This window comes from Cornus florida, unplaced genomic scaffold, assembly GCF_030987335.1.
Source record: "Cornus florida cultivar Cherokee Brave unplaced genomic scaffold, ASM3098733v1 CherokeeBrave_3.0.0_Hap2_Chr10, whole genome shotgun sequence".
NCBI lineage: Eukaryota > Viridiplantae > Streptophyta > Magnoliopsida > Cornales > Cornaceae > Cornus > Cornus florida.
Window position 1 is genome coordinate 104,585,205 of NW_026775580.1, and position 27,667 is coordinate 104,612,871.

General features: G+C 36.9%; 1 protein-coding gene and 1 pseudogene across 1 annotated transcript; both read left to right on the forward strand.

Moving 5' to 3' along the window:
• Positions 1-4,831: 4,831 nt before the first annotated feature.
• Positions 4,832-10,433, forward strand: LOC132276639 (FT-interacting protein 3-like). The gene is made up of 2 exons (XM_059778165.1): positions 4,832-5,112; positions 7,125-10,433. The coding sequence occupies exon 2, from the start codon at positions 7,221-7,223 to the stop codon at positions 10,248-10,250; it is 3,030 nt and encodes a 1,009-aa protein (XP_059634148.1). The 5' UTR covers positions 4,832-5,112; positions 7,125-7,220; the 3' UTR covers positions 10,251-10,433.
• A 141-nt stretch (positions 10,434-10,574) lies between these two features.
• On the forward strand, positions 10,575-27,468 carry LOC132276640 (putative ripening-related protein 1; annotated as a pseudogene).
• The last annotated feature ends 199 nt before the right edge of the window (positions 27,469-27,667 follow it).

A 27,667-nucleotide genomic window follows, 5' to 3' on the forward strand; every position in this document is an offset into this window, starting at 1 on the left:
TCACTCTCCAACATTTTTTTTTCTCTCAACATTGTATTTCTTCCCCTATTTATCATCTTTTCAAGTTCTAATTAGACTTCTGGATAATTTTATTTAACTAAGGAAAAATTATATAAGAAAAGTAGACAATTGATGCCTTGCAAAAGGTCCTGAATTTACACCATTACCAGCACAGGCCGATCAACATTTTCATGTCAAATTTTCCACTTACTATACAAGTATAACAACTGTTTTGTAACGTTTAGTGCATGTGAAGCACAATTTAATAATTAAATTATGTAGCTTTAATGTTTCTTTTGATAGAAGTTTTAAAGCTTTAACAACATGAATTATATGTATACCTTCTTATATAGCAGAAAACAAGTTATTAGTATCTGATTCTACAAAAGTAATACTTGCTGGGTCCATGTAGCCATAGTAATTCCCCAAGTACTTCTCCTCAGACAGAGGATCGTCGTTCACCTTTTCTGATTTTTCATGTTTCAACTTGCAGGAGAATACTCTGTTTTTTTTACCTTCGGAATCCAAATCCAAACTGTTAGGTAGGATGCTTGACTCGGAATTGGAGTAGAAAGTAGCGAAGGTGCTTAAACTGATATATATATCAATAGAGAGAGACACCCATCAACAAGGACCCAAATTGCTGCAACAGCGAAAAACAATTCCGGCAAACTTGTGCACAACCGGGTGAAGAAAATGGGTATCATCTCCATCACTGGGAAGACCATAACCTTAGTGACCGTGAAGACCGGCGAGAAGTACCGAAGCTTGCTGGAACTAAGGATCACCAGAAGCTCCGGCGAATCCACTGTTTTGGTTTCGCTAAAACTGTGGGGTCTCTTCATCGTCCAGTTTGGTTGCTGTTGCTAAAGCTTTCAGTTTCATAATTCCGAAGCCTCAAGTGTGTATATAAATTAAAATTTCCTATATGTTAATTAAATGCCGGATTCGAAGTCGCTCTGCATTTGAAATGCCGATGGTGTTCGCTTTGACAGATCGGCATTTCAGACTCAAATCAGAATTTTCAAGAAGGCGTTGAAGCCACATGTGATTTCAGGTTAGGAAATTCATCATCCAGTTGATGATAACACCTTCAACTTCATCTTCTCCGGTGGCGGCAGATTCACCTCCTTTCTCTCTTAAATTTTCTTTCACATGATCCCCCTTCTCTCTAACATAGGTGGTCTATATCAAAGAGATGATTAATTATAAAGGCTCTGTGTCTTTGGAACATAGGTGGTCTTTTGATAAAGACTATGTGTCTCTGATCATCACCGACCCAACCGAATAGCTTCTAATAATCACCGACCCAACCGAATTGCTTTTAATCATCACCAATTGAACCATTGAAATCCATGAACCTGTAGAGACCATGAAGAGTACATCGAAGCCTTATCAGTTCCGGTGAGTCGCAAAGCTTCAGCTCTGTCCGGCGACCTCAGTCCAGACCATCTAGTGAGAGTAGCAATTTCAGACCACCACCACCTGAGAATTTTAAGCTAGCCAAATTGAGAGCACAGAGGTACAATGCCAACATGTAACAGTTCCGATGAACCTCCGGTGATCTTCAGTTCCTGCCCGTCAGAGACTGATGCAAATGGGTGAGGTGAGTGGGAAATACAATGATGGGCCAAACGATGTCACTTGGTTTTTTGTGTCCTTTTTCGTCATTTCACAACATAATGTATTTTTAAATTATTTGTAAAATGTATGGGTGAGGGTAATTTAGACAAATTCTATTTTTAATGTGTCAGATGGACTTATTTGTACAAAATTAAAACTTTAGGGGTGTTTTATGCACGTGAAAGGTGTGATATGCATTACATCTATACTAGAGGGGTGTTTTCTGCACTTCAGCCATTTTTTAAATATCAAGCATGATAGGTTTAAGTTTTATAAGGTAATTAAAAATAAAAATAAAACATAACAAACATATCAGAATTGTATTTGATGTTTGATAAATTTTTTACTCGTTGATAAACAACATATTATTTATGATAAAATAACATTCGAACACTATCACTCTCTCCTTTTTTTTCGAGGAAATTTTTTTCCTTCGCTCAAAATCCCAAAAATTTCAAAAAAAAATCATAATATCTTAGAATTGTATAAGAGGTAATTAAAAATCTCAAAATAAAATCATAATATTATATATACAATAGTGTGGTGTTCTCATTTACACGCTAATAAGTATCTTAATTTACATACTAGTGGTGTGGTGTTTTCATCAATGTTATATATATTAGTTATATATTACTAAATTTTTATATATATTAATTATTTATCATTATATTCATTTTGTTGCATAATTATATTATGTAACATTTTGTATATTAGCACTTCTTCTCTTAATTTAACTTTATAATTATATATGTTAGTAAATATGATTTTAATTCGAATTCGAATCCGATTCAATCCGAGTTCGAGCTAAATAGGATATGGATCGGGACATTCAATCTGATAATCCGTTAATGATCCGAATCGATAATTTGTTTAGTTAACAAATCGGATATGGATTTGATCGATTGATCCGAATCCAATCCATTGACAGACTTAGTTGTGTTGTGGCTAGCCAGTGTGTTGGACTCGCAATTGATGGGCCCCACACCACTTGTTTTGATTGGCTAGATGGCCAAATCTTGGCCATAATTGCATCATACGCTGTAGTGACCAAAATAAAGTGGTGTGGGGCTCATCACATGACGGGCTACACCAATTCATTTTAACTTGCCCCCATATGGTAAGTGACAAGTCTAATGGGCTCTCCATGGTTTGTTTGGCCACCGTTTTTACTTCGTGTTTTTTGCTTCTATCAATATATTGTAGTGAAGCAAAAGTAAGAAATGTGTTTGATAATGTTTGTTGCGATTTGAATAATATCAAAGCCTTTCCAAGAAAGAGGGTAAAATTGAAAAGCAAAAAATTGATACTTCGGATTGTTTCGCACAGTAGCCAAAGGCATTGTTAAAAAAAAAAAAAAAAAAAAACCTTTAAAATGACATTTTAACTAACTATTTAATTTTTTTAACTTTTAACATTTTTTTTACCAAACATATTTTCATTTTTTTACTTTAAAAAATCTTACAACAAATATATGTTATTAAACATACTTTTAAATTTAAATAGTATTAAACACACTTCAAAATATAAATAATGTTTTGCTTGGGGTCTAACAAAAGCAACAATTCTGATTGTGAAACGTAACCCCCCTCTCTCTCTCTCTCTCTCTCTATACATATATATATATATATATATATATATATATATATCAAAAATTTGATGGGCGATACCGAAGAGTCAGAAATGGACAAATTCAAATTAATATGTCATGAGATGTTATTTCAAATTCACGACTCACTCACATTCATTTCACATGTGATATGCTGTGGTTTATATTCCATACTTCAAATTAGGTATCCAAATGAGACAGACTGATTTCGAGATTTAAAATTTGCTTATAACCTAAATCAATAAATCTAATAATAGCCTAATAGTTTAAAAGCTTAGGGACTATATTAATACAGAAGATGGTAAGGTGAGTTTTGAGTTGTTTCTTGGCTTCTTATGTGGGTGATTGTCATGATCTCTCCTTCCTTCTTCTATTCGTCAAAAACAATGAAAGTAGATAACAATGTTTTTTCCTTACAGCACTCTCAATCAGAGAGAACTTTGGATTCAATCTCAATTCTGACTCCAATTTATAGACCTACACTTCACTTACAATTACATTACATTGTTTCACCGGATGATATGGACAACTGGACGAGCATGATATGGAAAATTGCCATTTTGCGCAAACCAAAATTCATCTTTTTCATTGTACTCAGTTTTCCTCCGTCCCCTCCGAAATCTCGTGGTAGTGGTGGTTGTGGTTGTTTTTATTTATTTTTATTTTTTAAGAAACTCACGTATTTATATAATTTTGTTCTCTCTAAAATTAATTTGAAAACTAATATTAAGACACGTCATTTACCACATTTCACTTTCTCTCTTTCTAAATGTGGCAAATATCGTATTTTAATATTAACCTTCAAATTAATTTTAAAAAAAGTAAAAAAAAAAAGATGTCCCAAATAAAAAATCCGTATCCATAATCCTCACTAAACACCGTTCAACCATAAAGAAATATGTCAATCTTCTTTAAAATTTTACCAGACATACAATCCCAAATTAAATCATGTAATAATTAATTGTAACGAACCTCAACATTTAACTTTTGATTTGAAAGACAAAAGGTGGTGGAAATATCCATCCATAATTATTTTTTGACAAATAGTAGTATGTGTTAGTACCACTGAGTTGAATTGGTCATCATCTTTTCTCATTTTGTCCTTTCTATTTTTTCATGTTGCTCATGAGTGAGAAAAGATTGGATACCAACTCAACAACCAAAATCATCCTTCGTTCCATACACGCGTTAAGGAAGGGTCAACTTTGCCGAGTGAACCCGAAAATAAAATTAAAAAAAAATAATAATAAAAAAAAAATAAAATTCCCTTTCTAGGAAAATGTAAAGAAAATTACTCACTTTCTTGGACAAATATGTCCATATCTTGTCCCAAACACAATGCTATAAAATATATACTCATACGAAGTACAAGTGTTACAAAAAACATCCGCCCACGCACACGTGTCTGACAGAAGAAGCGAGTGTCATACGTTTCCAATAAACAAGCGAGTGTCATACGTTATACAAGTATTTTGAGTGGTCATAGTTTATAGTACTACTTGTTTATTGGTAGATATTTCGATTTAAAAAAGGTACAAGCCTACAAAGCGTGTTGAGGATGAAGACGCCACACAAACAGACAAGCAGAGAAGACTTGGACCATCCTCACCTTCCATCTATATGCACAACGATTAACTCGTTTTCAAATGTCTCTCTCCCATTCTCTCTGTGAAACATCGCAGAAAGTACACATTTTCTAGGGTTTCATTTCCTCCTCTTGTTAATTTCCAGTCTTTCGATTTTCTATAAGTCTCTCTATCTCTATATCTGAAACATCTATCTATCGGCACACTTAGCATCGAAGAACAATCTACGAGCTTTTTTCTTCTTCTGCCTGTGAACTCAAAAGATTTATAACAACCGATCGATAAAGCTGAAAATAGGTAATTTTTTTCTTATCTGAACTACTTTGTGTTTTCTTTTCTGCTGAATTAGTTGTTAATGAAGGATTTGATGCGTTTCTTCGATGATGATAAAGTTAAATCAAAGCTATAGTTTGCATAAAATTCGAAACCATATATAGTTGTTAATATTTGTATATATGAAAATTTGTATATATATATATATAGTTGTTAATATTTGTATATATGAAAATTAGTGTATATATATATATATATATATATAGTTGTTAATGACGGATTTTATGTGTTTGTTTAATAATCAAATGAGTTCTATTGGAGCTATAGATTCGATTAAAGTTGAAACCATATGTGAAAATTATGACAATTTTATGCGAAGCTAGAAAATAGATCGTTGAGAATATTCTCCTGGAAATTTTCCTCTTGGAGAAAACAGAGCCTTGTCTTTGTTCCTCCTTTCTTACTATTTTCCCGTTTATGTTAAAGTTCAGTTTGATGCGTATATATAAAGCTGAGGAAAATCCTATTGAAAGATTCTGAATTTTCCAGTCCTCCCTTTTAGTTACTGATTCAGAGAGGGGATTGGATGATATGGTTGTTTTTGTATCATAAACAGTTGTAGAATGTTTGGCTGGTTGTTATGGTTTTCGGAATTTGCAAATGTTTGATGAAGGAGCTAAAAGTGTTGTAGCTTTTACTGAGAATCTACATTCTTTTTAATCACTTTATATCTGAAAGCCGTATTGAACTTTTTCTATATCTCTGGGATGGGATTCATATAGGTTTATCGGATATTCTATTGCTTCTTTTGATTTTCACAATTTTAATATGTAGACCTGCTTAAGGGTGTTGTGTTCGCACTCACGAGAGTGCATCTATATGTTGGTGAATCAGCTGAAAAGGCAATATCTCAGAAACTAGCTTAGCCTAGTGCTCAAAGATGGACCATCTATCTGCTACTTTAATTTTATTACTTTCCCTCCAGTAATGAAAAAGTGATTGTTGTGAAATTGGTGTTGTGCTCTCGCTTAAAGATGGAGCATCTTCTTGTCATTTGATTCTGTAACTTTTTATTTTATTTTTCTTTATTCTTGATGGGAACAATTTACCGAATTGAATCCCTCTAAACAATAAAATTATTATTTTTTTCTTAATTACTCTGTTAATTGCCAGTCAATCACGGTTTGGGGCTGTGTCAATATTTACCTTGCCAGTAAATTTATAGATAGTGAAAATGTCATGTCTGCCATCGTTTAATTGGGTTGATGCAGGTTAATATGACTATTTTCTACTTGATTTATATTACCTTTTGTGTGGCTGGCATCTTGAATTAATCACCTTATCTGCCACATTTCGCTTGCTGTGTCTACAATTATATGTGAATAAGCTATTTTATGTTTACATATTGTTCCACATCTCTTCTCTACATCTGTGTTATACGACAATTTAAAAATCTCAGTTTTATTTATTAGGGATGGGTTGAGATTGTAGGGAGGGACCTAATTACCCATGACAACCTCTGACTTAACAAAATATTTCCCTTGACAAAATGATATGGTGAACCAGGACTTCCATGCCTAACCTCTATCTGTTGGATTGGTTTTTCAGAGTGTTGGGTGTTCAGTTGAGGTTTTATGGTTTTCATTTTGAATTTCATATATTCCAATTTTAGGCAGTTTTGCTTGAAAACTAATTTTTGATAAATCTGTGTGCCTTATTAGTTTATAATTGTTAGATAAATTTTGTTAATTGAGATTTGAGAGGACTCAATTTCAGCTATGCTTCAATTGTAAGTCTGCTGTGTGCTCATACCAATGTTGCATGTAGTATGTACGTCCCAAAAATATTTTCTTCTTAACAGTGTCTCATCCATTACTTATATATTTTCACTTCACACTGATGAGTTCAGTTTTCCCTTTGTTTCATATCTTTCAAATTTCGGACTAGTGTCTTTTTACTTTTTCTGTCGCATTGATCCAAGTGGTTGTTCTTATCACCGTTTACAACAAATAATATTTTTCTTTTTTTCTTTTCAGGTGTAACTCATTTCCCATCACTTCTTGACAGCGGGTACTTGAATTTACTCTCATCAGCACCTCAACAATTTGTGAAATTCTTTTTGATAAGGCTCTATGAGCAATCTCAAGCTAGGAGTGGAGGTTGTGAGCGCCCACAACCTTATGCCCAAAGATGGGCAGGGCTCTTCCAATGCCTTTGTGGAGCTTCACTTTGATGGTCAAAGATTTCGCACCACAATCAAAGAAAAGGATCTTGATCCAGTTTGGAACGAGACTTTCTATTTCAACATCTCTGATCCAGACAACCTATCTAACCTCACCCTTGATGCTTATGTCTACAACAACATGAAAGCCACCCAATCCAAATCATTCCTTGGGAAGGTTCACATCAGTGGAACATCATTTGTCCCATATTCTGATGCCGTTATATTTCATTATCCTTTAGACAAAAAAAGCATTTTCTCACGTATAAGAGGGGAGCTTGGCCTTAAAGTTTTTATCACCGATGACCCTTCCATCAAGTCCTCAAACCCACTTCCTGCAATGGAAGCTTTTCCCTTTACAAATCCACACTCAACCCATGCTCAAGCTTCTGATCAACAAGTTCCAAACTTGGTCCAAAACATTTCTAATAATAAACCCCAGTCAAGACACACATTTCATCATCTGCCGAACTCAAACCATACCAAACAACAGCATCTTTCTTCTTCAGCAGCCATCCAACAACCAATGAAATATGGAGTTGATGAAATGAGATCTGACCCACAGCCTGCAAAAATTGTCCGCATGTACTCAGGTTCGTCATCACAACCAGTTGAATATGCACTCAAGGAGACAAACCCCTTCCTTGGAGGGGGACAAATTGTTGGTGGCCGAGTTATTCGTGGAGACAGGCCATCTACCACATATGATCTTGTTGAACCAATGCAGTACCTTTTTGTACGAGTTGTGAAAGCTCGTGACCTCCCTACCAAAGATGTTACAGGCAGTCTCGATCCTTATGTTGAAGTAATAATTGGGAACTATAAAGGAATCACGAAGCACTTTAACAAGACTAAAAACCCTGAGTGGAATGTGGTGTTTGCCTTTTCAAAAGATATAATGCAATCCTCTGAGTTGCATGTTGTGGTTAAGGATAAGGATCTGGTGAAAGATGACTTTGTTGGGATTCTTCGGTTTGATCTCCATGAGGTTCCCACACGAGTTCCTCCAGATAGTCCATTGGCTCCAGAATGGTATCGGCTTGAAGACAATAAAAGAGAGAAAACGAAAGCAGAATTAATGCTTGCTGTCTGGATTGGCACACAAGCTGACGAGGCTTTTCCTGATGCTTACCATTTGGGTACAGTTAGTTCTATTGATAGCTCAGAAGCCTCCTCACATACGCGCTCAAAAGTTTACCATTCTCCAAGATTATGGTATGTCCGTGTGAATGTGATTGAGGCACAAGACTTGGTTGTAACTGAGAAGACTCGTTTCCCGGATGTATATGTTAAGGTACAAATTGGTAACCAGATTTTGAAGACAAAAACTGTTCAAGCTCGGAACATGAATGCATTTTGGAATGAGGATCTGATGTTTGTTGCTGCTGAACCCTTTGAAGATCACTTGGTTCTTTCTGTTGAAGATAGTATGGGCCCCAATAAAGATGAGATCATCGGGAAGGTCTTTATACCATTGAAAGCTGTTGACAGGCGTGCTGATGATCATGATCGAGTTGTCCAACCCCGGTGGGTCAACCTCCAAAAGCCAAGTGCTGACGATGCGGAACAGACTAAGAAAGATAAGTTTGCTAGTAGACTCAATCTTCGTGTCTGCCTTGATGGAGGTTACCATGTGCTCGACGAGTCAACTCAGTATAGTAGTGATCTCCGGCCCTCAGCTAAACAGCTGTGGAAGCCATCAATAGGTATCCTAGAACTTGGCATTTTAAACGCAGATGGTCTTCACCCAATTAAAACAAGAGATGGAAGGGGTACGACTGACACATATTGTGTAGCAAAGTATGGTCACAAATGGATTAGGACCCGAACAGTCATTGATAGCTTGAACCCGAAATTCAATGAGCAGTATACATGGGAAGTTTATGACCCAGCCACAGTTCTCACTGTGGGCGTCTTTGATAACAGCCATCTCGGCGAAAAGGGTTCAAATGGTAACAAGGACATGAGAATTGGGAAGGTTCGAATTCGGATGTCTACCCTTGAAACTGGTCGTGTTTATACACACTCTTATCCATTGCTAGTCCTTCACCCCTCTGGGGTAAAGAAGATGGGGGAAATACATCTAGCAATTCGGTTTTCATGCACATCTATGATGAACATGATGCATATATATTCAAAACCCCTTTTACCAAAAATGCACTATTTACGGCCATTGACCGTAATACAGCTTGAAATGTTGCGGCACCAAGCTGTCAACTTAGTGGCAGCTCGGCTCAGCCGGTCAGAACCCCCTCTCAGGAAGGAAGTAGTTGATTACATGGCCGATGCAAATTCACATCTTTGGAGCATGAGGCGCAGCAAGGCAAACTTTTTCCGGCTAATATCAGTTTTCAATGGATTATTTGCTGTTGGGAAATGGTTTGGTGAACTTTGCATGTGGAGGAACCCTGTCACTACTGTATTAGTACATGTCCTTTTTTTGATGCTTGTCTGCTTCCCAGAACTGATTTTACCAACAGTGTTCCTTTACATGTTTCTAATAGGGCTTTGGAATTACCGATTCCGTCCAAGGTACCCTCCTCACATGAACACGAGAATATCTTATGCTGATGCTGTACACCCTGATGAGCTTGATGAAGAATTTGATACATTTCCAACATCACGGGGTACAGAGCTGGTCCGACTTAGGTATGATCGGTTAAGGAGTATAGCTGGAAGGATTCAGACTGTTGTGGGTGATGTGGCTTCACAAGCTGAGCGGGTTCAGGCACTCCTCAGCTGGCGAGACCCACGCGCCACAGCTATATTTGTGACATTCTGTCTTGTAGCTGCCATCGTGTTATACACGACACCTTTCCAGGTACTGGCTGTTCTGACTGGATTTTATGTGATGAGGCATCCCAGGTTTCGGCATAAGTTGCCCTCTGCACCACTCAACTTTTTCCGCCGTCTACCAGCCAGGACAGACAGCATGCTGTAATAAAGCTGGGTTTTCCAGGCAAGTCTTTGTCTGCCTGTATATCAAAACCCGCCTTTTCTTGCTATTTCATGTATATTTCTGGTACTTGTGTAATTTGTTTTGACTCTGTCATTGTCGTGGAAGTGTATGCAACTATGACATACTGGGAACTGATTATTGTTATGTAGATTTTGTGTTCAGCAACCAGAGGTATATGGGTGGTTCACTGGTTCTTGATTAAAAAAAGTGGTACATTGAAGCAACAGTGTTCTGTTGTTGATGTGCATATGTTATGAAGTGTTCATAAAATATATAGATTAAGGAGACATTGCTATATGGACAATTCAATTCTTCCAATTTTCAAGTTACTGACTTTAGTTAATAATGTAGTGATTCCATTGAGCAAAGATCGAAAACTTGATGTTGTCAATTGCCTTTGTGATCGTATTCGTAGGTAGGGTTCATGCATTAACCTATCTTTCAAGGGGTCTCCAGATTTATTGCCAAGTTTTAAATGACCCCTAATTCTGATTAGGCACCTAGTTTCAAATAATGATTTCCGAGTATATTTCTGTTTCAGTGTCATCCTTTCATTTTGCATGTTGAATTGAGTAAATTATTTAATACTTGTTACATGCAAATATATTTGCACTTTTGCAGTGATAAAGTCTTAGAACCCATTTTTGCTTCAAGATTTTGTTATGTAATGTTTGATATCCATGGTTGTCAAGATTTGGAGAATGAAAATTATGTCTCAGATGTAGCATAATTGATTGTAAGATTAGAAATCATTGAATAAATATTGAATTTTTATAAATTTAAATTGATTTTGCTGAAAGGTCTTCCTCTATGGCAAAGCCACTGTCTTACTCGATTTCTCATTCTAGCCCCCTTGTCCCAGAAGGGTGTGTCAAGGAGTGGCAAATATGAGAACAAGGGCTTCTGCTTGTTCGACCTTTTCTAAACCTGTTTCTATTGATGATGATGGTGCCATTTATCGTGGACAATTTGTGAGAGTTATGGTTGAAGTAAAGTATTCATTTTATGATATTTTGTGAATCATGTATGTTAAATTATTTGTTGTTAAAAACTGAATTCTTCGTACATTATGTTGATTCGAAGATGTTATTACATGATCATCAATGAGTAATGAATTGCAAAAATGTGAGACACAATATAAAACTTAATTGAACCAAGTATTGATGTGATCTTGAATCGTATTCTAACTTATCAGCCCATAGAGCATGTCTTTCAGACGGTTGCCTGCTGAGACAGTAAGCTACTTGCAAATTGAAGTCTATATTGTTCTTTTCCTGCAGGTTCCAATTAAAATAATAACTCTCAAGTTTCATCCTAAAAAACACAGGCATTTTGAAAAAACAACCCCTATATATAGCCATCCCCAGTGATACTGCTTAGCATAAGGAATTACATAGCATCAGGAATTACACACACACACACACACAGACATCATGAAGAACTTCAGCTTAGGTGTGCTCATATTGCTTATTGTCCTTGTTACACATTGTCTAGAAGCTGAAGCTCAAGTCTGCAGACCAAGTGGCAAAATTAAGGGTATAAAACCTCCTCCTGGACAATGCAACCAGGAAAATGAGCAAACTTTACACGACTTAACAAGTGTTCACCACGTGTGTCGGGTAACACTAAGGCAGTTCTTACTATCAACAGTTTCGAGAAGGATGGAGATGGTGGAGGACCATCAGAGTGTGATAACAAGTACCACCCCGATAACACGCCAGTTGACAGTCGTGGCACTGCCAAAGGGATGGTACAACAAAGGAAGAAGGTGTCTCAACAACACCACCATAAGTGCTAATGGAAGGAGTGTAGACGTCATGGTGGTTGATGAGTGTGACTCCACAATGGGATGTGATGAAGACCATGATTATCAGCCTCCATTCAACAATAACATTGTTGATGCCTCAAAAGCTGTGTGGGAAGCCTTAGGTGTGCCTTCTGATAACTGGGGCGAGTTGGATATCACTTGGTCTGAGGCTCGAAATTAACCTATTATTTGTGTTCTAAATTCTTGTCTACCTTCTCTGTCTTACCCCACCCCCAAAAAGTTTTTTTTATTTTGTATTTTTAGATGTTTATGTTGTTATTAGTTCATTGTGGAATGAAGTCCTAAACTATGCATCTTGTATTGTAGTCTTCTTCTTGTGAAATTTCCAGATATATATTAGGAAACACGAACTAGTGAATATAAATTTCCAATGGTGGATGGCTCAAATATATAACTTTCCAAGACCAGACTACAAATATGGTCTTAAAGAACTCTGTAAGATGTTTTCCAGAAAATTTCATATGGATCAAAGCATTCAAATTTTGGTGTCAAAGAAACAACTTTCAATCATTCTTGGATTCAAAGGTGGTCCTTTAGATTTCTGTCATTTTGAATGAATAAATGAATAACTTAGGGCATCAGTAGTCTTCAGCGAAAGAAGAGAAAATTGCAGGCCCTCAAATAATTAACTGTCATCGTTTGGGTACCAACCAGTTCATTAATAAAATGATTAAATTATTTGCATTTCTTTGCTTCTTGTAAATCTGCATGGTGCATGAAATTTGAATTGCCTTCTCTTTTTTAAGTTTTAGTAAATATTTTCTTTGTTGGCCTTGAATTAATCTAAACAAATTAAAGGAACACAAATAATGGTCATTAAGGCTGAATTGAACCAAAATTAGCTGCATTCTTTCTTCTCCCCTTGTCAGTCTTAACTTTTACTCCTTCGTTGAATCTATTTATATGATTTTAAAAGATTAAATATAATAAATAAAATGACATATAATAGAAAATTTTAAAGAGAGAAATCACAAATTTTTTATTTTTTTTTTTAAAATAAAGAAAAAAAATAACAATAATGTCACATACCCTATTCATATAAAATTAAGACAACCATAATCATAATCTGTCATGTATTTTAAACACAAAAATAACTTTTATTTTATTTTGGAAAAAACTTATTTTAGTCTTCATTTGTTTCAATATAAAACATTTTAAATGTACATTCAGCAATCTCTCTATAAGCTGCTCTGTGTTGTTCTCTCGCCTGCACTTTCTCTTCTTTGTGCTTCGGACCTCATCAGTGCCTTTTCCCATTTTTGCGAGTAATCATTAAAAATTATGCAAAATCCATAATCAAAAGGCACATGATCTGAAATACCACCAAGAAACAAACTAAAAAAACATGTCAAAACCTTTCAACGATTGAGAAGCCTAAAATTCAAAAGTGACGTTCAAAAAGACAACAAATTAAGCCACATCCACAATTTTTAATACAATCAGATCAATAAGCCCTAATCTACCAGCAACAAAGAAATGATTCGAATTAGAAAATAAAACCTAACCTTTGGCGGTCCAAGACTGAGGAATGGACGGTTTTGGGGAGAGGAGATCGTCAGGAAGATGAAGTTTGCCTCCAGCCATCGAAGAATTGCGAGAAGATCGAGCGAAAGGAAAAGACACTGATGAGGTCCGAAGCACAAAGAAGAGAAAGCGCGGGCGAGAGAGCAACACACAGCAGCTTATAGAGAGATTGCTGAATGTACATTTGAAATGTTTTATATTGAACAAATGAAGACTAAAATAAGTTTTTTCCAAAATAAATAAAAGTTATTTTTGTGTTTAAAATACTAACATAGGGAATAGAATTGAACAAATTGATTGGACTAATTTTCAAATCAATATGGAGCTCCAAACTCCAAGTCAAGGGAACTGGTTCCTGAGTGTCTTTTACGCCAGTTCTGTGAATCAGATCAGGGCAACCCAATGGAATTATCTGGAGTCTAAAAAGACTTGTTGGGGGTGATCGATGGATTATATTGGGTGGTTTTAATGAAATTTTAGTGCCGGCTGAGAAGCAAGGTGGAAGTGCTAAACCAGTGTGGGTTCTCAAGAATTTCAAGACTTTGTTGGAGGAATGCTCATTGTCCGATGGGATATGTTGGCTATCCTTACACTTGGTGTAATCAAAGGGGTGGTATGGCAAATATTCAAGAGCGTCTGGACCGGGCTCCGGCTGGTGAAGCATGGAGAGGTTTGTTTCCGAATGATAATTTTAATTTGGTAGGGTGGGTTTGAAGGGGAAGGATAAGATTAGTTATGAGGGAAATGGAAGGAAAGGGAAGGGAATGATAATTTTAATTTGGTATTGTGTTTGGTTGATTAAGGAATGAGAGAAGGATAATAATTATGTTTAGGGAAAGAAAGGAAAGGAAAGTATTTCAGTAAATTTACTATTATACCCTTTTATAATTTAAAATAAAAATTAATAAACTTAAGTATGTAATATTTGTAAAAAAGAAAAAAAAAAAAAAAGAAAAGAAAAATATGAATATAAATATAATATTTTTAGGGTTAATTATTTTAGGGTCCCCGCCTCCATCTTTATTCTCGTTCTGTCTCTGCAACACTCTTTCTCTCTCTCTTTTGCAACTGCAAACCACAAAACTACAACAATCCAAGTTCTAAACCCATATGTTTATCTATCGTTTGCAAGAATCAAAGGTTCAAAACCCATATCGGCATATTGTTTCAGATTGTTCCAAAAATCAAAACCCATATCTCTCAGTTTCCCTTGCCCGCTGTTCCAGTCCGGGTTCGTTGTTTCCATCGCCGGCTGTTCCAGTTCGGGTTCGCTGTACGCAAGTTTCAGCCGCTGTAAGCTTTCCCCCTCTCTTTCTCTCTGCAACGGCTAACTTATATGTATGGGTTTTGTTTTGCTAAATCAACCAATCAAGGTCTGTAATTCTTGTTTTGCTTAACTAAATCCTTGATTTTGTGTGGGTAAAATTGGCATCGCAAGTATCACATGTGCCATTGCCTTCCTTTTCCTTCCGTTTCTGCCCATTTTTGAGAGGTTAACAAATCTACTGTCCAAGCCTTGCCTTAACCCTCCAAACCCTTCCCTCTCATTTCCTTCCCTTCCACCAATTTTACCCAAACACAATTTTTTTATAACCCTCCATCACCTTCCCTTCCCTTTCCCTTCAAACCCACTCTACCAAACTGAGCCTTAATGGTGGCGGGATCTGATCATTGTGTTATCTTTCTTGATCTGCTGCCCAGTTTCAAGTGTCAAGCGAAACAATTTTATTTTGATACTAGATAGGTGTCCGATGAAAAGTGCAAAGAAGTCATTCAGGGAGCATGGGATGTGCACATTCATGGATCTCGAATGTTTAAATCGTCGAAGAAATTACAACTATGCAAGAAAGCTCTTATTCCGTGGGCACTATGCAGAGGGTTCAATTCGAGTAGGAGGATTGTGGAAGCTGAACATAATCTCAAGCATCTCAAGGAGGAGGTTTTTTTCCTTATGATCCAGATTAGGTGCAGTTTGTGGAACAACAACTACACGATCTTTGGAAGGATGAGGAGCTTTATTGGTCTCAAAAATCCAGAATCCAATGGCTAAAGGTTTTTTATTTTTATTTTTTACCTTGGCAAGAAAAAAGCCATACAACATTTATAGGCAAGAACATGAAAGCATATCACAACAGAGAAATACATTCAGTGCCAAGAACACAAAACTATCTAAACTAACATCCCTAAAGTGAGAATGGGATTGTTAGTACCCCCAAACAGATCACTGTAATGTTCAGAATAGTCAGATTTTGGACCCACAAAAGCACTTAAAATATTACTTATCAAATTACACCGCCTCACACACGGTCCAAAAACACTCATGACCATGGCCCACGAAAAACAAAAGGCAACTTCTAGAGAAAATGTGCATGACATCAGCCATGACGTCATGGCATCCCCAGCCAAAGAAGCAAAAGCCGACCCAGTCACCAAGCCACCGACAATCACAAACCAGCAACCCCATGAGCACGCCGCCGGTGAAAGGAGCCGAATCACTGACCAGGCCACGGACTGCCTAAACTGAACCCCATGACTAGAAAACACCAATAACAACATCCATTTTTGAATACCCAACAGAAACTGTGTACCCCAAATTTCTTCACCACGGGCCAACAAATCAAAGAACAGAGCATCCCACTAGGATAACCCAGATGCGTTGGCAATCGAGAAGTAGGAGAAATTGATTTCACCGATCAAGTCTGAAACGGTGAAGCCTTCACCCAGAAAGAGAAGGGAGGCAAACCACGAGATCTGAAAGGCAAAAGACACCAAGATAAAATAACACTAACATAAAAATACAAGAACTTATAGCAATACCCGGATCTAAAATTTTTTTTTGCACTGATGGGTTATCAAATCTTCCAAAATAGAAAATCCCCGGATTCACATCTCGTTGCGCACAGTTGCCGGTTCGACAAGGAATGAAAGGAAGACCCAAAAACACCAAAGAGGAAACCATCAGGAACAAAAGAACAAGATGAAATCCAGAAAAAAAACACTCTGACAAACAGAGAATCTCTTAAGAAAAGAGAAAGCTCTTATGCAAAGGAGAAAAGAAAACTCTGATGAACAGAGAATAAAAAACTGGATCAAAATGGAAAGAAGAGTTGGAGGATCTGAAAGGTTTAGGGTTTTTCTTTCTAGCGCCGCCCCAAACCCCACAAAGCTCTCTGTGGTTTGATAAAGTTAGGTGATCGAAATTCTAAATTTTTCCATGCTTCCACAATGAGACGTTGTCAGAGAAATTTCATTTTGGGAATTAAGGACATGGATAAGCATTGGGTTGATCAAGAACCCAATGTGCAGAGCATCTTTATCTAATATTTTCAATCTCAAAGCCCGAAGGGCATTGATCAATTCATATAGAAGGTCCCTCAATGTGCTACAAATGATATGAACCAGAGCTTTCTCCGTCTTCCAACTGAAGTTGAAATAAAGCACGTCGTGTTTGAAATGCAGTCCTGTGAATAGGGCTGCAAATGAACCGAGCTGTTCATGAACAGCTTGGGCTCGGCTCGCTAAGGGCTCGGGTCAGGCTCGTTCGTTAAGCAAACAAGCCGAGCTCGAACTCAATTCATAGGCTCGTTTACTAAATGAACCGAGCCCGAGCAGTGTTGAGCTCGGCTCATATAGGCTCGTGAACATGAGCTTGTTTTAGGCTCATTTGTGTTCGTGAACACAAGCTCGTATAAGGCTCGTACACATTGTAAATTACAAACTCTTATGAATATATAGATTACTAAAAGCCATCAACTTATTTTTTAAACATAAAAAATAATAATATACAAATCAAATTTGAAAGCCTTATCTTTAAAAAACCGTGCCACTTTATCTCTTTGCAATCTATTTGTTATGTCCTTATAATGACATGTGTCCATGTTTATTCTTACTTGGCAATCTAGCAAATGAAGCATTAAACTAACCCATCACTTTACCAACTTATTATACACTTTCACATTCTCTCTCTCGTCTCTCTAGCCAAGACCAGCTATTAGGGCAGCAAGCTTGGTATTTGGTAACGCCATGAGATTTCTCAATCGCAGATCCATTTAATCTACGGATGATTGATGCGATAAACTTGCTCCGACAACAACTCCTTCTTTGAGACATGTTTTCATCTCTCTCAACCATGTTTTTTTTTTCTTCATACCCATTTTTTTTTCTTACTTTTGATGGAGTTATGAGTCAGTGAAGAATGTAGACTGGTTTGTAGAGATGACGATGATAAAGTAGACAGATTTGTAGAGATAATTTGCAGAGATGACGATGATTAAGAAGAAAATTTCTGAAATGCGAGCTTGAATCGAGTCGAGCCTGAGCTCGTTCAAATATTGGCGAGCCGAGCTTGAGCTTACCTAAGTCTAGCTCGGACGAGCCCGAGCAAGCCAAAGCTCGGCTCGGCTTGGCTTATTTGCATCCCTACCTGTAAAGCTCCTGGTTCAGATGGTATGACCCCTTTACTTTATCAAAGTTTTGGGAAGTTAATTAAAAATGATGTGGTTGGTGCTGTAACTAGTTTCATGCATTCTGGAAATTTACCTAAATGTTTGAATCATACTAACTTGTTCTTATACCCAAAACTGAGGTTCCAATACAAGTATCACATTTTAGGCCTATTGCGTTATGTAATGTCTCTTATAAAATCATTGCTAAAGTGCTGGCAAATAGATTAAAACCCTTCCTTAATCAAATTATTACTGAGTCCCAAAGCACTTTTGTTTCGGGTCGTCAAATAACAGATAATATTCTAGTCACTCATGAGGTTCTTCATTACTTGAAAAATAAACGAAAAAGGAAAAAAAAAAAAAAAATTTCTTGCCTTAAAACTTGATATGAGTAAGGTGTATGATTGTATTGAATGGTCTTTTTTGAAAGCCATGATGGAAAAACTTGGGTTTCATGCTCATTGGATTAACTTTATTATGACTGTATTTCAACTGTATCAATGTCAGTTGTCTTTAATAGTAATCCTGTGGGCTTCTTTAAACCATCCTGAGGCTTGCGGCAAGGTGATCCTCTTTTTCCATACTAATTTATTTTTTGTGCTGAAGCGTTATCATGTTCTTTGCGAGTTGCTTGTCATAACCGAGTTATTTCAGGCATTAAAATTTGCAGACAGGCTCCGAAAATTTCCCATCTCTTTTTTACAGATGACTCAATTATTTTTTACAAAGCTTCCAAGTCTGAAGTTACATCTATAAAAAATATTCTTCATAGGAGCATTCATCAGGTCAGCAAGTTAATTTCCTCAAATCATTCATTTTCTTTTCTAAAATATTACTCATCAGGAGAAAAAAGAAATATGCAATATTCTAGGCATTTGTGAAGAAGGTCTGAAGGAGAAATATCTAGGTATGCCAACCATCATTGGGAGATCTAAGTGGGATGTATTTCATTTTATCTATTAAAGAATGGTCGATCGTTTGGCAAGCTAGAAATCCTGCTTTCTTTCTTCAGCAGGACGAGAGGTTCTCATTAAAGCCGTGTTAAGTGCTCCCCGACCTATGTGATGTCTTGCTTTAAACTTCCATGTAAGCTTTGTTTATTTTTAACATCTGTTGTCCATCGATTTTGGTGGGGTTCCCAGAATTCTTCTAGGAAAATATGTTGGGTGAAGTGGGAAGATCTCTATACAAGCAAGGAAGTTAGTGATTTGGGTTTCTGTAAGTTTGAAAGTTATAATGTGGCACTTCTCGCTAAACATGGGTGGAATTTTCAGGTGCAGAAACAAGGGCTAGCTTTCCAGCTTTTCAAAGCTAAATACTTTAAAAATTGTTCTTTTTTCAAAGCTTCCTTTGGGTCCAATCCATCCTGGGCATGGAGAAGCATTTGGTCCACGCAGAGCCTTTTAAAAGAAGAAACCCACTGGATCGTTAGGAATAGCCAGTCATTGATATATGGTCAAATAAATAAGTCCCTAAATTTTCAGGTACGCTTCCAAAGCCATCATCCCTGAATTGTCCCCAAAAAGTTTCTAAGCTTATTAATCCTTATTCAAACACTTGGAACATGCATGAGGTGGTTCAATGGCTATCCATTTCGGTTGTTAATCATATTCAGAGCTGTTATTTTAGCTTCTTTAATATTGAAGATATACAATTTTGGGCTCCGGACTCGAAAGAAAATTTTTCGGTTAGATCCGCGTATTATCTTGCTGCTAAAATCTTGAGTGTGGGTAGTTTTGTGCCTCTTCCATCAAATGATGGTGGTCATTTACTAGGATCTTCCAAAAAAGTGTGGCGTGGAATTTGGCGATGTAAAGGTAAAGAGAAAATCAAGCTCTTTGTGCGGAAATGCTACAAAAATGCTCTTTCCGTTTATGCTAACCTTGTTTCCCAAGGCATTGGCGAGGACCCTATATGTCAACAAGGTCTTGTAGTTGAAACTATAATTCATCTTCTTTTCTCCTACCCCAAGTCTGTTAGTGTTTGGAAATTGTCGCCGTTTCGTTTTAATTTTGCTTCGAGTCAACCTTATTCTTTTCAAATTTGGTGGGGGAACTTAATTTCTTTGTGGGGTCTTATAGAGGAAGGGCTTAAAGCTCTTGGTCTTGTTGCCAATATTTGTTGGCAAATTTGGAAAGCTCGAAACTCTGTCATTTTCAATAATGAATGTTGGGATGATCTTCGGATTGTGAACTTAGCTTGCTCTTTTTATTGGGAATTCTTGGAAGTTTCGGAGTCTGGTCTCTCTCCCTCTACGGTTGATGCCAAGGGAAACAACAATCTTTTTCCCTCAACCTCTAGCTGGGCTCTCCCACGTGTTGGAGAGGTCAAATGTAATGTTGATGCCTCGTTTTCTTCTAATTCCTTTCAGGGTGGTGGGGGGGCTGTGTTTTGTGATGACAATGGGTTCAATCTTCATGCAGTTGTGTTTTGTTCTTTCAAAGCTTAGAATGCTTCTATTGTTGAAGCTGTGTGCCTTCGTAAAGCAATTCTTTGGGCTCATCAACTTTTGCTTCCTTGTTGTTGGTTCGAGACTAACTCTTTTATTGTTTGCAAGACTGTTTTTGATATTGTTATTTGCTCTGTGGAAATGATAGCTATTATTCATGATATTCAGTATGGGCTTCAGAGAATTCTCTCGTTTCGGCTGAGCCATGTGCGTAGACATGACAACGAGGTGGCACATATGATTGCTAAACTCTCTAGAAGTCATATCTTTCTCACATCCTGCAGGATATCCTCCATTGTGCGTAGCTTGACTTGAGTTGTTGTTTGCTGTTTGCCACAAAAAAAAAAAAAAAAAAAAAAAAATTGAAATGTGAAGGCCAATTAGCTTGACCGAGATGAGCTTTGTCCCATTTTTGCGAGCTACAAATATGGCACATTGGTTCTAATCCTATTGTGATGAGGGCTATTTTAGTAAATTTACAATGTCAGACCAATGTGTTTCTTTCCACTATCACAGGTCCACAGTAACAACCCCACAACCGCGGCCCCACAACCACCACAATCGGCCGCGCCACCACCACCATCATCCCCAACCCTATAACCACCACCATCATCCCCAACCCTATAACCACCACCAGTGCATCCCGGCGAATGAACGACCACCAAAACCGCCACAAACCGTGGCACCACCACCACCATCATTACCCCCAAAACCACCGCACCAAAACCCCATAGCCGACGGTGACTTGGTGATATTCAGGCGAACAAATCCCATAGACGAGGATGACAACCCCATAGTCGAAGTTACCGCGCTCGGCGGCGGCAGGGAGACCGGTCTCGGCTTGGCGACGGCAAGTTTGGTCGGCGGCCTGGGTTCTGATTCATTTAGGTGAGCGTGGAAAAGGTTGGGAGGTTAAGTTATTGAAATTACATAAATGCCCCCACTTTTTTTTTTTAATGATAGTGAGCCATTTTTTGTCCAAGTGAGAAATTATTTGGTGGTGCACTTCACATATGATCCCGTCCAATCATATAAAACCATGTAACACATAAAAGATAAAAAAATATTACAGGTCGGCAGTCCAAAAATCCAAAACCATTTTCTCTCACAACATCAACTCTCTCTCTCTCTCTCTCTCCTCTCTGCAAACGTCTGCTTTTTCTCTCTACAAAGCTACATTGTCCATATCTCTAAGACATTGAATTTGAGTTTCAATATCTGATTTCACAAAAAATAAAAATAAAAACCCAAAACTTCTTTCATTTTGTTTTTAACTCTTCTTGGATTTAGGGTGTTCTATAGGCAGAGCAGAGGTGTCTTGTTTAACAAGCATATTTGTTCCTGTGTACACTCAAACTCACATCCACAATAGCATCAATTTCATAGCATAGGTCGTTCTTCTTCTTTTATGTTCTTATTCTCTGTTTATTGAAGAACATAGTTCTTCTTTTTTCATTGTTGAAGAATTGTTTTATTGGTTTCCATTATCAACCATATGGGTTTCTCTTACCTGAAATCAAGGCTTGTTCAGGTACATCCTTACTCAACTTTATGTTTGAACAAGTTTGTATCTCACTCTCATCACTATCTAGTTGAGAATACCATGGATTCAAGTTCATGTATTTATGGAGTCAAACATATCAATCCATACCTTTTACTTGGTTCTGGAAGAAGATTTTACCATGCAAATCCATACCCTTTTCAATTTTACATAGCTAGAACATCATGGTGGCAATGGCTTGGAACCCGCAAGTATGGTTTTATAAACTTCTCTATCATACTTACTATACTGTTTGCCAGTTTGGAGAGAGTTCCATACTCGAATAGACTCCATTTGGCCAAATACTCCGATAAATTGGAAGGAGTTATAGGATGGCTTTTCTGGAAGAAGAGGGAGTGGGAATACGAAGGGAGAATACTTCCTCCAACACACCCACAAAGTGTTCATGTTCTGTCCATATTGAGAGGGATAGTTCAAGCAATGCACACTGGTTTAGTGCTTGAACATGATTGCAATGTTTCAGGATATGTTCCTAAAAGTGACAGGTATGGATCTGAAGGCACTTTACTTGTATCAATGGTACACCAGGACAACCAAGAGAGGCCAAAGAATTCTATCATAAATTTGGGACTAGGAATTTGGAAGGATTGAATTGGAAAGTGATGGTGGTGGACTCTTATCGGGATAATGCTGAGTACCTCCCCAACGGGAAGATTGTTATTTATACAGGGTTGCTTGACTTTTGCAATTCAGATGCAGAGGTAGCAACTGTTCTAGCACATGAGCTATGTATGCATGGGTGTGATTTATTCTAATTATAGTTGTTGAAATCCTTCTGCATTGGAGGTCTTTAGTGTAATTCCCACACATCTTTCTTATGTTCAAATTTTTTTTTTTTTTTTTTTTTTTTTTTTTTTTTTTTTTTTTTCTAATCAGGTTGGGCATGGTGTGGCAAGGCATGGAGCAGAACACTTGATGAGGGTACTCTGGACTGTTTCCCTAACATGTCCTTTTCTTCATTGGCTTCCGCTCATAGTTATATCAAGACAACTATATATGTACATTTCACGGAGGTATACCATCTGTTCTGATCCCCTAATTGAGATGTGTATAGTTTCCATTTTGGCATTGCTGCAATTAGCAGAACTATAGTTTGGCAACTGAAATATCTTCTGGAAACAGGCTCAGTAAATGCAAATGGGTGCTTTCATGTTAATTTCTTGTATCATTTCTCCTTTTATGATAATATATAAATAGAACAGAAGTGTATTACACTTTAATCATGTAATATTCTAATGTTCCCATATATCGCATATATTTAATTATTTATAGTCCTTGCTGATGCCTTTTTTGTAAGTAAATAATTTTTTAAGCTTTTCACTGTGTTTAATCAAACATATTCTGCCTATGTTCCAGTGTTGACAGTTCGTAACCAAATTTTGCTGCATTGAACTTTCAATAATTACGCACACAGATTATTAATGTCTAAAGAATTCCCAATTTATCCACTAAATTATAATCTGTGATATTCCCTAACCTTTCAAGAAGAAGACATAAGCTCAACCCCCCACCCTCTTCCTCCTGATCTTGCATTCTCATTATACTTTGTAACTGGTAAGATGCAAGAATGAAAGACAAAATGGAGAAAGCAATAGATGTAAAAGCGACGCCGATTGATGACACCAAGAGGCGTTAGAGAGCAGATATTGCTGCATTTGGGAGAACGGTGTACAAGGAACTTGCATCCACGTTCATCCAGGTCTGAGAGTCTTACAAAGTCTGAACCAGGGATGTTGTCATTGTTTAAATAGAAGTGACTATTGCCAGATCAGATAATTCTACAGACAGTTGTACATGATGCTTCCACAGTTGTATAGTATAATTATAGAAATAAAGAACAGATTGCCAATTTTTGGAATAGTTTCAATCTGAAAGTGAAAATTTTCATGTACTTTATCAACTAGTCTCAAACAAATTAATTTGGATCTATATATGTTTTTTCAAAATTAGGTAATATTGGAGGTATTTTTAGTCTTGTTTGACGTTTGGGATTCTTGGATACTTGACTTTATTGTCACAGTTACTCCTAGATGCTTATTATAAGTGTATAATTTCTTCCTCGAGAGTCCTTGTTTTCTAACTATGCTGCCTCAATGACAAATTGATTTTAAGGCACAAGATAGCATATGCCCTAAATATTTAAATGATTTTTGTTTGCAAGTTTACAATAATTAGAGTGAACACGTACATGCTTCACACTTTTCTCTCATGCTTCTTTCCTCTTTTCCTTCTCTGTTTATCTTTTTCTTTTTTAATTGTGTATATATATATATTTTTTGGTAGGAGGGAATTGGAAGCAGATTACATTGGATTAATGTTGATGGCTTCAGCTGGGTATGACCCTCAAGTTGCACCAAAATATTATGAGAGGCTTGGTGATTCTGAAGAGGATTGGTTATCAACTCACCCATCTGGAGAAAGGAGAGCTAGGTTGCTGGACGAAAACAAAGCGATGGGAGAAGCACTGGCAATATACAAGGAAGTGAGGTCTGGACAAAGGGTCAAGTGCTTTGTTTAATCCAAATTTTCAATAGCAAAAGGGTGAATGCTACATGAATGATTTCCTGCAAGAGCAGCATAGTGGTTGCTATTCAATTTGTTATTGAGCTACTGATGGTAACACTTCATTAATGTTAATTACTAGAAATAGAATGTTTGATTTCTCCAGAATTTCATCACTCTTCATTTAAATGGTGATTTTTATGTTACATCACTGTTACTTGACATAAATTATTTCATTTTTACTAGGTATATATTATTGCTAATATTATTACACTCTTTTTTTTTTTTTTTTTTATTTTTATTTTTTTTTTTTTTATTTTTTTGATGAGTATATATTATTACTCTTTTAATTATTTATAACATGCTCCTTCTCTTTTTTGTTGTAAATAAAAGGTTAAACAAATTTATCCGTTGTCATGAATAAAGGACTTGCTAGAGATAATAGAATACATTTGCCAACAGAATTCATTATAGTTGGTTCTCTTTCTAGTCTTTTGTTCTGAAAATGCACCTACTCTGTATAAAGCATGTGATGTTGAGATTTTCTTCTGGTTTTATCTACTGTGTTTGATAGGTTTACTCTGAATACTTAATAGCTCCTTGTTTCAGTACTGTTCTATAGTTATATTCACTCTCGACAACTTAGCAAGATATGAATAATTTACCACACGAGTTTGAGTTTGTGTGATGCGGGTGCGATGGGTTAGACCCATCAACGCTTGTCCTTTTGCATATTATTCATGCAAATTACTAGTTTTGCCAAGAATTCACAGAATATATTGACTAGTATCTGTCAACTTAGCCATAAATTCTGAAATAAGGATACTGTATGAAGATTAGTGACAAGGAAAGTGAAAAAAGAGAACTTAGATGTCTGCACGAGAAGGTTAAGGGCTGTTTTCTAGGTCAAAATACCATTAGAAGAAAAACAGAGTCTAATTTTGGAACCCTTCTCCCCAAAAACTACAGTTGTGATTGCTTGCTGGCATCAAAGCCCTTCATGTTAGTAGTAAGATGGTGCATAGAGCTCTTCTTTGAACTGAATATCCTGAGCTGAGGGATCGGGAACAACATAGAAAGAGAAGCCACCGAATGGCATAGTCCAAGTGGTACCTTGTCCTCCTTGCAAATACAAGGCTGAGGTCTTTAATGGGACAGTATGGGGGCGCCGTTTTTGTGTGTGACTTATGATCGGTAGACATTAAGGATTTTGATAATGTCACATATACATGTTCTCGCAGACTACACATTTATAGCAGTTAGGTACTGAAGCTTCACAATTCAAACAATGACCAGCAGACATGAAGGATCAATACTGATAGGTTCATTATATGTTATTACCAAAATTACTTATGACCGTAGAGATTCTTGCTTCAGATTAAGGATTCCCTTCACTGAAAATTGAAGAATCTCTCCCAGATTAACTCTCTCTTCCTCACCATTCTTCAGTGTAACTAGTCCTATAATATGATACTAAGAAGTGTTTACTTTCAAGATAATGAAAGATTAAGTGACAACCTTGTAGAAATCCAGGTTCTGATTCCAACTTGAATTTTAATATTCCTTTACACTGGGAAGAACTAAATGCTCTGCAATGACCTTGGCATCTACAATTGAGGCTACTACTTCAGTCCAATATGATTCAGAAGGATTTTTAAAGAACTTATCATTGTGGATTATAAATACAATATATGTGTTTGTATTTAACAATATATGCCAAATTACAAGATGATGATGAAATTGTGAAGGGCTAATGAATTGCAAACATGTGAGACACAATTTATCATTTTGGAAGTATATATGAAACGTTAAAGAACAATTGAACTGGGTATTGAGATCTTGAATCATATTTTAACTTATCAGCCCATAGAAGATATCTTGCAGACGGCATCAACAGTTGACTGCTGAAATGGTAAGCTACTTGCAAATTGAAGTCTATTTTGTTCTTTTCCTGCAAGTTCAATAAAATAATAATTGACTACTTATCCAAGTTTGAATATTTTTGTAGAAAGCACAGGCAATTTGAAAAAGCAATCCCTATATATAGCCATCACTAGTGATACTTCTTAGCATCAAGAATTACACGTACACACACACACACACACACTCACACAGATCATGAAGAACTTCAGCTCAGGAGCACCTGTGCTCATATTGCTCATTGTCCTTGTTACACATTGTCTAGAAGCTGAAGCTCAAGTCTGCAGACCAAGTGGCAAAATTAGAGGTATAAAACCTCCTCCTGGACAATGCAACCAGGAGAATGACTCTGAGTGCTGTGCGCAGGGCAAACTTTACACCACTTACAAGTGTTCACCAGGTGTGTCGAGTAACACTAAGGCGGTTCTTACCATCAACAGTTTCCAGAAGGGTGGAGATGGTGGAGGACCATCAGAGTGTGATAACAAGTACCACCCCGATAACACACCAGTCGTGGCACTGTCGACTGGATGGTACAACAAAGGGGGAAGGTGTCTCAACAACATCACCATAAGCGCTAATGGAAGGAGTGTAAACGCCATGGTTGTTGATGAGTGTGACTCCACAATGGGATGCGATGAAGACCATGATTATCAGCCTCCATGCAACAATAACATTGTTGATGCGTCAAAAGCTGTGTGGGAAGCCTTAGGTGTACCCTCCGATAACTGGGGCGAGTTGGATATCACTTGGTCTGATGCTTGAAATTAACCTATTACTTGTGTTCTAAAATCTAGTCTACTCTACCTTCTGTGCCTTTCTCCACCCCCAGAAAGTTTTTTTTTTGATAGATGTTTTCATTGTTATCAGTTCATTGTGGTATGAAATCCTAAATTATGTATCTTGTATAGACTATAGTATGTATTCTTGGTGTTTTAAATGACAATGTTGTAAAATTTCAGATATTATGAAACACGAACAAAAACTTTCGGATATAAGTTTACAATGCTTGACAGCTCAAATATATATATATATATATCTTTCAAGACCAGAACTTGGTCTTAAATGACTCTGGAAGAAACAACTTTCAATGATTCTTGGTTTCAGAGGTCCTTTAAACTGCTAATTGTGTCATTTTGCGTGAATAAGTGAATAAACAAGGGCATGGCT